At 37.7% G+C, this 12746-nt stretch overlaps 1 protein-coding gene across 1 annotated transcript; it reads left to right on the forward strand.

Annotated features, from left to right (window-relative positions):
- The first annotated feature begins 11222 nt into the window (after window positions 1–11222).
- LOC149158847 (uncharacterized) lies at window positions 11223–12399 on the forward strand. Its single transcript, XM_089434114.1, has 3 exons — window positions 11223–11963; window positions 12066–12191; window positions 12388–12399. The coding sequence occupies exons 1-3, from the start codon at window positions 11223–11225 to the stop codon at window positions 12397–12399; spliced, it is 879 nt and encodes a 292-aa protein (XP_089290240.1).
- Window positions 12400–12746: the final 347 nt, after the last annotated feature.

Genomic DNA, 12746 nt, shown 5'->3' on the forward strand with positions numbered 1-12746 from the left:
ATTTCAATACAAGGCACTAGTAAAAAAGGTAAAGGTAAAGGATCTTTACATTGTTGATGGGTTCTTCAAGAAGTAGAGCAATGGAGGCTAACAACAACTGATGGGAGTTAGGGCGACGGAGGCCGACAACAAAGTTGTGCTTCAAGGGAGGAGCAATGGAGGCACTTTCGTTGAATGTGGATCAGAAGTAACATAGTTGGAGGAATTTTCATGGTCTCCATATATTGTGTTTTAATATGTGCTTTTTTACTGTTTCATTTATTTTGATACTACTTTTTTTTCAGAAAGAAGAAAAACGTTACCTTTGTATTAAAATATAAGGATAATACATAATTCAAATTTCGTTCATTATATTATCCTTTCATGCTTCTATCATTATTATGCCCATACATTTCTATTTTCCTATTGTACAAAAAGTGTTTTTCTTAACATCAAACTTTAGCTTATAACCATTAAATTTTCATAAATGAACGCTTTGATTATTGAAAGATACAAAATTTCCATCAAAATTGGGTTTGTGTTAAAATGTCTCTGAGGAGTAGTTGATGCTACTTGCACTTACCATGATACCGTACTTGAAGACTAAGAAATTTGTTTTACATATTTCCTTCGAAATACCTCTTTTAGATATGAAGTCTTTTGTCAATTATGTTCTCTGTATATATGTTGGAAATGTATATGATTAAAATTCCTTACCAAATTTTGAACCCTCATCATCAAATTTTCAAGTATTGGGGCATTTAAATTAGTATGCTTGTTTACCGAGTCAATGGTTCCTTTTGCATATCCATATACCTAAATTTTGTCTAACCTTAGCCATTTCGTTGTGATAAGGACTCCCCATAATGTTGTAATCTCCAATTTTTTGTTTGATCCCATTCCGCCCTCTCACTAGAAGTGGAAGAAATTACCAGGCTCGGTAACTATGATTGCACAACATCCATATTTCCTTCTATTGTTGGCTCCATAAAAAAACCCAACCAGATATTCTTTCAAAATATCAATGAATTTGCATTTCATGTTTCTATTATACTTGATCATCGATGAGATCTCGTTGAAAAAAAAATGTTTTGATAATGGCTTCTCTAACAGTCGCAGTTTTCTAATAAACCCTATACACCCTATGTGATGTGAACCATGATAGAAGACATTTGACCAAGGGTTTATTAGTGCCAACAAAAGGAAGATTCATTTCCTCGATAATCCCATCCCAATTCACCCTCGTGTATGAGCATTTGATCAACAAATGATCTGTATCTCCCCCCAACCCCCCCCCCCCCCCCCCCCCATGCATAAAGGCCATATTCCAGGACCAATGAACCCATTCTTTTGTAAGTTGTTCGATGTTAATATATGATCATGTGCTGCCAATCAGCAAAACCATTTTAATTTTTTCAGGAGAATCCATCTCCATATATCTCGTAGAAACTTATTATACTCATTGATCCTCCGAGGCCTTGGCAACTTCAATTAGATGTCTTGTACCATCAAATTATTCTTTTTCATTTTACCACCCCCCATACCATATAGTCTTTCTTATCACCAAGAGTGATGCCAGTAGATCGAAGTTGCACTACGTATGAACCTGATTCCTCATGATATGTCTCTGGTATGCCATGGTCTTCGACCCTTCTCCAACTCTACTGATCAATGTTTTGAGTCCCTAATAGATATATCTATTGCAATCAAATAATGTCCTTTCTATGAAGGATTTTCAATAACTGAAAGGATAATGAATGATTTCTATCCTTCCCCATGATGGCATCCAATCCAATTTTTATCTTCGATCCATCATCTCCAACCTCCCAACAGACAAACCCCATCATCCAGGGTAGAGTGTGTTGAAAAGTATAACTAGGTTCAGTCTTCATAATGACGTGTAAATATGATTTTATGTAATTGATGTAAAGAAGAAAATAAAATTATTTTTGTAAAGCTTGAATCATGGGTTTCATGATCAAGGAATTTTATTTTAGTTAAGGTTCCCATTGTGAGCCTTTAGGTTTTTCATCAAGTCATAATAGTTTACTGAGTCAATTTTATGTATGAATGACCCTTCTTGGACATGTTACAAATATATGTGAGTCAATGAAAGAGTGTCACATCTAGTAGGGAATGATCCACCATCAAACTTTCGAAATAAGAAGCCATACTATCAATTTTAGACTTTTATCACCAAATCTCTTTGCTCCTAATCGAAAAATTAAGATCCCTTACAATGATCATGGAACTTAATCGAAGGATTTCAGATTGTGAAACCTGGTCCCAAAATAGGCTATGCCCCACATATGAAGCATATGAATTGACAATTTAGACCCTTTGACAGATTCCCATCATGTGTCTAGCATGATAATCCCTACATGACCATAGAAATGTTTGCATCTCTATAATTTTTGGATCCCACATAACCCCTAGACCACCAGATAATCCAATAGCATCAGTTGCAACTACATGCCATGCAAGGCACACAAACAACATTACCTCCCATGCCTTATCTTTGCAAACCATCGTTTATTAGAAAAGGATTAGAGAGGGTTTATGAGCCCAAACAATACCTCTGAGAGAGCATAATTTTGGGGTCGCCCCTAAACTCACAATTTTAATGGAAATAATAATCATGGAGGCACCACATGCACAATTACATCCCCTCTAAGGAACTAGAATCCATTAAAATAAAAAATAGAGATATTCCCAATAGTAAAATCATAATCAATATCAAACGCATTATTAGGAGATCTAGACTCGTCGATGTAGCCCAATTCGATCTTGTTACACGTTGAAGCCTCTTTATATTTAGGGGGTTTCTTCTTCCTATGTGTGAAATTTTTATATTATTGACCTCCACAATCCAAAGGATTATGGAAAAGGGATCTTTTAAGAGAAAGGGGAGCCATATTCTTAGATGAGGACAAAATAGCCTGCAATTCCTTGTTAGGGGAAAAGGTACTAGGGGATGATACCTTATCCAAAGGCAGAAATGGAAACCCATCGAAATAGGATGAGTTATTGGAAAAAGAGGAGGACTCAGCTACAGGCTGAGTTTGAGGGACAAGAATGTCACATCCAAAGTCATTCGTGTAGTCTGCAGAGGGATGTGGATAATGTGATGGATCATTAAAGGATATGGGATTGACCATTAAAAAAGGCGAAAATTGGATCACCACTTCAAGAGATGACTTTCCATAGGGGCTTCACTTTATTAATTATCATGTTCATTCATAAAGGGGGCTTTAAAATTGTGAAAAATAGACCCAATATATTATAGATATTGGGGTGGAGATTTTGGGTAGAGGGTTATAGGTTTTGGAGGTATTAAAATGAGTGTTTGGTCAAACTAGGGGATATCTACTAAAATAGGAATGGAGTAGTATTGACTATTTAGTAATAAAAATAAAATGGCAATCTAATCATGAACACACTAATGGTTATTTATCTCACCACTTGAAAGGATGATACTAGTTTAAATAGCCACATGAGGGAGAATATTATAGGCTTCCAATACTTTGATTACATTTTTTCAAATCATATGTGAATGGAGAGGACTTTTTGAAGGTTTTCTGCAAGGGTCAAGGGCTTCTAGGCTTTGATAGTTTATCATAATGGTGGCATGATAAGGCGTTATGAAACAAAATGTTGACAAAGGAGGTGGATTCAATTATAGACTTGGGTGTGGTGACGATACCAAAGGTTGTGAGGACAATGACAATTATTCTTCATTGAGGAAGAGTATGTTAGACTCATGTTATTTGGTGGGAGCTATACACAACAAGGGGGCATTGGAAAATTAATTTGTGCCTTTTGATGCCATTGTCGATGACATTTTCTGCTCAATGGATTTTCATGTTGGTGAGCTGGTGTTAGGGCACAATATGAAAGAGACAATTAGGGATAAGGTTCATCATTGTGAGGGATTTTGTGATGCCATGGGCCTTGCGGTCCTTTTTCTCTGCTTATCTTCTAGTGCAGGTTGTTGGCTTGCATTGGATGGCCATGGTTGGGGCTTCACAATTGTTTTGGTTCCAATCAAATCTGATCTGAGTTATTCTATGGTGGTTCTATTGGTGGCCTTGTGTCATTTTCTTCATGGTTATTTTCAAGGCCCTAATCCTCCTCAAGCGGATCACCTCCTTTTGTCTTTCGAATTAATAAAATAGGTCCATATTTCCACCTTCCACTTTCTATTTAATTAAATACTTTTAAAGCATGAATTTAATATTCCTCTGAGGAATTGATTATTCCAACAGCCACATGGTATCTCCTCATGCAAAATTTATTCCAGATATGAAGAAAAGCTCTCAAAAAATATGTACATTGAGAAATGTTGTGCAAGCAACAACTTGTACATGTTTCAGAAAAGCATAAATAAGACAAGATAGAGAGGTATTTCCCACATTGAACAACTGAGAGAAAAAAATTCATAATAAGGATGAACTTACATGTTTTCAATAGGTTGAAAGGAAATTATTCAAAGAATCAATATAGTCATATGGATCTGTATGGCCATATGGAGCAATACAACAGTTGTACAACTTTTGCCTTTATTTTTTGTGTAGATCATATACCTCATTTTCAAATGATTATGTTGACCACGAAGTTGTTATTTTAGTAGCTTGTAGAGGTTTCCTTGAGGTATGAAAAGTTGATTTTGAGAAGAAATTGCTTATGTATCTACAAAACTCTTTTATTCTTCCACTACTTAAATTTTCAATTATTATGTGATTGATTCTATGATCTCAAAGTAATTTATACGTTATATTAAATCTAGAAATTTATCTATTTAGCTAGGATGATATGGATAGTAGTCACCTAGGGTTGAATTTTTGTAATGCACTTAACAAAAAATACCTCAAAAGGTGAAATATGCCTCCAAATATGTGAAACTGTGTCCTTACCCTCAAAATTTTCTACTTGAGGGGGAAACACACCTTCAAATACATGGAAGCTCTTCCATTACAGTTACTTTTCACCCTTCTTACCTGCAACATACCCTAGCTACCTCCTTGAAGAGGGTTTCCAACCTCAAGACTCATGTGGTCTTTTGACCAAACCCATCTGTAACTTATTGCTACATGGCATGATCTCAAGTTGGGTGTTCATCTTTGAAAGCTTCCTTTTTTCTCATATCCTTCATCCACATGGTCTAAAGCCCTAGTTTTAACCTAAGAACAAGGATATCCATCAATGACATGAGAAAAGAGAATGTAATACATGTAACCATTCCTCCAATTACATGTAAAGCATGCTTGAATGGATCCTCATAATAAAATTCATCTCTAGAAGAACCTTCATCAAGCCAACCATATACCTTATATATGCTTCTTCTTCCCTAAGTGACTAAAGATAGACTTCAGTTGCTCTATTTTATGTGCATTCATACTTTGTTTTCTTACAACACTTATGGTGGTTAGTGGTGTAGGGAAGACAACTCTCATGGATGTCTTAGATGGAAGGAAGATTGGACGATATATTGAGGGTGATATCTAGATATATGGATTTCCCAAAAAATAGGAAATCTTTTCTCAAATTTTTGATAACTATTAGTGGAATGACATACATTGTCCACATGCCATTGTTTGGGAATCACTGTTATATTTGGAATTTATATATCTTTTAAAGGATGTTGACAAAGAAACCAAAGTTGTAAGTCTACAAAACTAATCAATTTCTCTTATGACATTGTGCCAAATCGTCATGTTGCTGACTTGAAAAAGATACCAATTTGCAGGCCTTTGTTGATGAAGTCATGGAACTTGTAGAATTAGACAATTTAAGGGATGCACTAGTAGGCCTACCTAGTGTGACTCAATTGTCAACAGAACAAAAGAGAAGGCTAACAATAGTTGTTGAGATTGTTTCAAATCCTTTTATAATTTTAATGGATAAGCCCACTTCTATTTTGGATGCCATAGTTGCTACAATTGTTATGTAAATTGTTTGTAATGCAATACATACTGTAAGGATGGTTATATGTACCATTCATCAACTCAAAATTGACATATTTGAAGGTTTTTATGAGATAAAGCAATGTCTGGAGTATAAGATAACTTATATTATTTATTTTAGAGTGGTGATTTTTGACTTACTATAATGGGTTCAATTATTATTGATGAAAAGATGAGGGAAAATCATTCACTTTAGGCCACTTGTCCCTTATTCTCACAAGATTGTTGAATATTTTGAGGTAACCACTTTCCAAAGTCCTATAACTAGAAAAGGAATGGTTTTAACATACTACTATCAATTTAATGCCTAAATGTGAGTTAATTTTCTTACATTCACCATGCAAATTGCAGGCTATTCATAGAGTAGAAAAGATCAAAGAAAAATAGAACCTAGTTACATGGATGTTGGAAGTTAGTTCTATTGTTGTTGAATGACATCTAGAGATATACTTTGTGGAGAATTGAAAAAACTATTCCCTCCACAAGTAGGCATTAAAGTTGTTAATGTTTTGGCACTAGAATCCTTCTGCTAGCATTATAACAAGTCTACAAGATACTAAGATATCCACTTCAAAGTAAAATTTTAAGATTTCATTCTTTTTCTTGGACCTAAAGGTGGAATAGAACTTTCATTAACCATCTCAACTCAAGATATATACTTCACTACCCAATACTCATAATCATTCTTTGAACAATTCACATCCTGTCTGTGGAAGTAGTGGTGGACTTATTGATAAAGTCTTGACTATAAGTTGTTAGATACTTCTTCACACCCACTTGTGTATTTCTCTTTGAAAGTATCTTTTGGAAAGTCCACACAAAGTGGTATGTAGTTGAAAATCTTTTGTATGACAAATTACTAACAAAAATATTTTGTTTGGATAGACATAACACCAAAATGTGTGATTCTTGATTTTGTATGATATAGACTCGTATCAGATACTAATGACTACATTACAACATATCAGGGACATGAGAAATAATCTCTCTATCGATGTTGGGGATTTGTATGGAGTATTTATATTCTTAGGAGTCAACAACTTTCAAATGTGCAACCTTTGATTGCATTAGAAATAATTGTGTTCTACAGAGAAAGGGGTACAAGAATGTACTCTACATTGCACTATGCTTTGGCTTGGATTAGTCCTACATCATTATTTCATTTTATTCTAAACATTCAAATTCCTCATGTGCCAAAGGTTAGCCAAGCATAGTATGGGCCTATAACAGTGCCCACCCAAAAGTAAACTTTGGGTTTCAAATCCTTCAGTTAATATGCTCGCACTTTCTTATTAGCTCATATTAGTATTACCTGATGCTAACGACACCCTTGGGATTTGTGGATGTGCCTTCCCTTTTTGGAAAGGTCGTGAAAGGTGCATGCATACACAAAAGGGTAGTGTAATACATTTTTTAAGTCTTAAAAATTAAACTTGTCTTACAAAAATATCTCAAACCAAGTGAAATACAATTGTCATATGAAAAAATGTACACCCTTCAAGAATCCACTTTCTTTGGTGGGAAGAAATGGTGCAACTATTGAGACAATATTAAGTCAACTATGTCGTTATCTTGTTGAGAGGCTAAGAATCACTGAGGAAAAATAATGGAAGGCTTATTATGTTCTCTCAAATAAACCTTATGAGTGACTAAATCCATGGTCTACACTCATAAGAACATGCAACCTAAAAGTAAAAGTGTTATGAGAATTTCACCCTAGGCTGTGGAAAATGAGTACTAGTAGGTGAAAATAGGAATGTTGATCCTTCTTAATTGGTGAAACCTTTATATTTCTAGACAACCCCATAATCCATATGCAGAATAATTGGTAAGAATATTCAATATTTCTACACACACTTAGCCTAATGCATCAATTTATAGTACATAATTATAAATAAAAAAAATATCATTACTCACATAACCTAATCTCGAGTGCATATAAAGTTCACACACTCGTAGGTAATTGTACACTCATGGCCTCCTTGTCACACTAGGAAAATTGTCATTAGTATCTAAAATTAATTATATCTAATATATATTCATTTCAATGTATCATAACCATATGAATTAATAATGTCAATTATGTGATATCTGTGTATACTTTATCCATCTATGATTCACATAAATACTAAATTTTTTTATTCAAATTATTGTTATGTCAATTAAAGGCAATAAAAATAGTTAAAGAGTTTGAGTTTCATCATCATAACTGATGCAGGAGCATCCAGCTCCGAGGAGACAGAAGGTGGTTGACTGTCTCTTGGAGAGGACAAGAACAAGCAAAGAACACGTGCATAGCTGGACAGGTTATCACACCTGTCATTTGTTTTTAATTTTCTTTATTATTTGTTTTATTTCCCAGAAGGTCGTTAGAGACCATAGTGATTGCAAAATTGAGATTTGTTTTAGCTTATTAGTTAACAGTAAATTAGCATCTAGTGAAAGAAACTGGTTGGTAGTTGTAATGTTTCTGGTTAGACAGTTTAACTGAAAGTTGGAGCACTTATGCTTCCCAGTTGTTAAAAACAGAGAGATACAGATAGTGAAAAAAAAAAAATTCCCTCGAAGAGAAAAAAACAGAACCATTCCTCTGAAATAAAAAGCAAATTGTTTTTTTTAAAGAACCACTGCTAAAAACAAATTCATTCATTTATTTATGTTATCTGTGTTAACATACATTGAAACAAGAGTACCGGAAGCAAACCATTACAGTGAGCAAATATATGTGAAGAAAGAAAGCTGTAATGAGAGAGCACGCGCTGCTACAGGCAGCTATTTCCACACAGAAAGGAAGGCGGACAACCGACCTCGACAAACATAACCAGGTAACGAATATACGAGTATTTTGTACCTTTAGAAAGACAAGTAATGACTGGAAGTGACAACACAGTAATGCATTAAATTAAATCAATATAAACAAGCGCACAGTTGAAGTTGTCTGAGCATAACATACTCGCCGGGGCGAGTCCCTTGCAAAACAAAACCATTACAAACAAAGTGGAAGCCACAAACGGCTAACAGAGCCGACAGAAGACCATACGGTTTCATTTGCAACCTACAGAACAGCGAATAGCTACAGACAAGCACTAGACGACAGAGTGGAGCAACGGTCGACCATAACCCAGGTGACTGTAAATTGTTTACAAAAAGAACTTCCATTCCTTAACAAATTTATAAGCGGAAACAACGCCGGAAGGACCCTACCCGATATAAGGCTTGTGGGTTCGGGTTAACTCCAGAAACGCAGGGAGTATAAACCCTCGGCGGCCAGCCCTTGCAGCAACCTGCAAGAATGAGTGCGGGCGTGGATTAGCACAAAGGAAAACGAGAAAAATAAATAAAGCGGAAGGAAACAAACAAGCCTTGGACTGTGGCTCTCACCTGAAGTTGCAGAGGCAGCATTGGAAGAAACCACTGATACCCATAACCTGAAGAACAAGGAACAAACTTGTTAGAGCCTGGAGAAGAAGCAACGACAAAGTCTGGCATCGAACCAGAGCCTACCTTCCAGATAAGGTTGAAACGAAGTAGTTTATTGAAGCGTGGAGCCGGAGAGAACCTGTTACAGAACCCATTACAAGTTAAGATTGTGTGCAAAGAAACCATTCGATGGGAAACGAACAAAGAAACAGCAAATGAAACGTATTAAGGCGTAAAGAACCAACAGTATATCGCTCTCACAGGAATCCCAACGCGCAGACTAGCGAAAGGCCGGAGGAACCAGAGACTTTCAACGCCGGAACAAGAAACTGTAAGCATAAAACCCTCCACAGAGCAGAGCCGGGGTTTAACACAGCAAACGACGAAATGACTAACGAAACCAAGGTATAGCTTAACAAAAGGCGGGAGTGTCAGCCGGACAGAACCCACAGGTGGAGTTTCCCAATCGGTACAGACGGTTACAAACCCTCCGAAAAATCTAGAGCCTGTACACTTGCATTTACACCAACGTTCAGTCACATTTATTACTGACCAGTTGACACGGCACGCCACGTTGGAGGGCTGGGGCCATCAAAAGTGGTATCAGAGCGGGTTGACGAATAGGAGAAAATGTAGGTTGGTAGAAGAGAAAGAGGAAGAGCGATCCGGAGGATAGCAGAAGAGGGACTCCGCGAGGAGATTCGCGTTTTGCGAGAAAGATTAGCAGTGGTAGAAGCTGGGGGAAGGAGGAACCCTGCAGATGATAGTGATGAAGATGTGGCAGAACCAGAAGATGAGGTTGAAGGGGTGACACCGAAACTCCGGTTATTAAAGTCAGTTTTGCTGTCCAGTCATAAGCCAAGGCATGAGCTACCCACTTATGACGGAAGTCTGTCTGCAGATGTGTTATTGGATTGGTTGAGTGAAGTGAATAAATATTTTGAGTTTGAGGAAACCAGTGAGGATAAGCAGGTGAAGTTCGCCGCCACAAAGCTGAAGGGACATGCGTCCTTGTGGTGGGACAGTGTTCAGGCGGAAAGGAAGAGACAACACAAACAGCCTATAAAGAAGTGCGCCAGGATGGAGGCAAAACTGAAGGAGAAGTTTTTGCCGAAAGACTATCAGATCATGTTGTATAGACAGGTGCAGAATTTAAAACAAAGAGGGATGACTGTTAAGGAATTTACAGAAGAATTTTATAAGTTGAACCTGCGAGCAGGGTACGTGGAAGATACCCCAGAAAAGACAGCCCGGTTTGTAAATGGGTTGAGGGGGGAAATCCTGGATGAAATCGGTATCCTCTCGCCCAGAACTTTGGATGAAGCTTATCAGTTTGCACTGAAAGCAGAGGAGAAAATTAACAGAAAACAGAATGCCAGGAGAGGAGGCGGAACTGGCAGAGGAAAAGGTAAGGTTTTTGGCAGAGGTAGAAGTGCAGGTTCCAGTGAAGAAGGCAACAGTTCTAAGTTTGTTGGCACAGCAGAGAGGGACAATAGCACTAGAGGAGGACAACTAGCTCAGCAAGGGCGAGGAAGTGGTCGGGGTAGGGGAACTGTCCAGTGCTATCGTTGCCACAAGTTAGGACACAAGTCGTATGATTGTCCTGAAGGTGAACCGGTAGGTGGAAGAGGAGCTTATGTTGCTCAGCCAGAGGATGCTGAGGAAACACCTCAGGAGGTGGAGAACACACCAGAGACGGGTGAAGCTTTGGTGTTGAATAAAGTGTTGTTAAAACCAGCAAAGGAAAATACAGAACCTGACCAGCGAAAAGCTCTGTTTTGAACTGTTTGCAAGTCACAGGGTAAGTGCTGCAAGCTGATCATCGATAGTGGAAGTACCGACAATTTGATGGCAGTAGAAATGGTGGAGAAACTGGGATTGAGAAAGTTGAAACATCCCACTCCATATAAGGTGTCATGGCTGCAGAAGGGACACCAACTGTTAGTTGATGAACAGTGTGAGGTGGAGTTTCAGATAGGCAGATATAAAGACAAAATTATCTGCGATGTTATGCCGATGGATGTCTGTCACATATTGCTAGGACGACCTTGGCAGTTTGACAGAAGTGCAGTTCATGACGGAAAAACAAATTGTTACAAATTTGTCAAAGACGAAATCAAGCACACGCTTGTACCCATCAAGGAGGAAAGTACAGCTGAAACCAGTGGGGTAAAAGCATTGTTGATGGCAGGTAAAGAATTTATAAAGCAGATTGAGGATAGTGATGTGAATTTCGCTGTCATAAGAAGACCAAAAGCAGTGATATTACATACACAGATTTCAGATTTGCCCGAGGAAATCCAAAAGATGCTGCAGGAGTTTGGAGACATTGTGGTGGATGACCTTCCGGATGAACTTCCACCCAGGAGAGGTATTAGTCATTGCATTGACTTTATACCATGGGCAAGTCTGCCAAATAAAGCAGCTTATCGTATGAGTCCTAAGGACCATGAAGAAATCAGGAAACAGGTCCAGGAGTTGTTAGACAAAGGATTGATTAGGGAGAGCATGAGCCCTTGTGTAGTACCAAGCGTTTTGGCTCCAAAGAAAGGTGGAGAGTGGCAAATGTGCACGGACTCTAGAGCCATTAATATAATTACGGTTAGGTACAGGTTTCCCTTACCGAGAATGGACGATATGATGGACTGTTTGAGTGGGGTGGCTTATTTCTCGAAAATTGACTTGAAAAGTGGATATCACCAGATCCGAATTCAGGAAGGAGATGAGTGGAAGACAGATTTCAAGATGAATGAAGGCTTATATGAATGGCTGGTGATGCCATTTGGGTTGAGCAATGCTCCCAGTACGTTCATGCGCTTGATGAATGAGGTACTGAAGGAATTTATTGGGAAATTCGTAATCGTTTACTTGGATGATATTTTGATTTTTAGTAAAACTAAGGAAGAGCATTTCAGACATGTTCGCAGTGTGTTGAGGAAGCTGCAGCAAAACAAATTGCTGATCAATCTGAAAAAGTGTACTTTTTTTCAGCGGGAGTTAGTGTATCTGGGTTTTGTAATTGCAGAAAATGAATTAAAGATGGACCCAGAAAAGGTGGCAGCTATAGTTAGCTGGCCTTCTCCAGGGAGTTTATTTGAAGTCCGCAGTTTCCATGGACTAGCAAGTTTTTACAGGAAATTCATCAGGAATTTCAGTGAGATCTGCGCACCTATGCTGGATACGATTAAGAAGACAAATCAGCCTTTTCACTGGACTAAAGGAGCGGAAAGAGGTTTTCAGATTTTGAAAAAAAAGATTATCGAAAGACCGATATTGAGGCTGCCTGACTTCAACAAACCCTTTCAGGTTCGTTGTGATGCTAGTAATATGGCCATTGGGGCAGTACTAAGTCAGGAGGATAGACCAGTCGCATATTTCAGTGAA

This window comes from Pinus tabuliformis, chromosome 5_2 (assembly GCF_031772625.1).
Source record: "Pinus tabuliformis cultivar Carrire ecotype Pingquan chromosome 5_2, CPIR1, whole genome shotgun sequence".
Lineage (NCBI taxonomy): Eukaryota > Viridiplantae > Streptophyta > Pinopsida > Pinales > Pinaceae > Pinus > Pinus tabuliformis.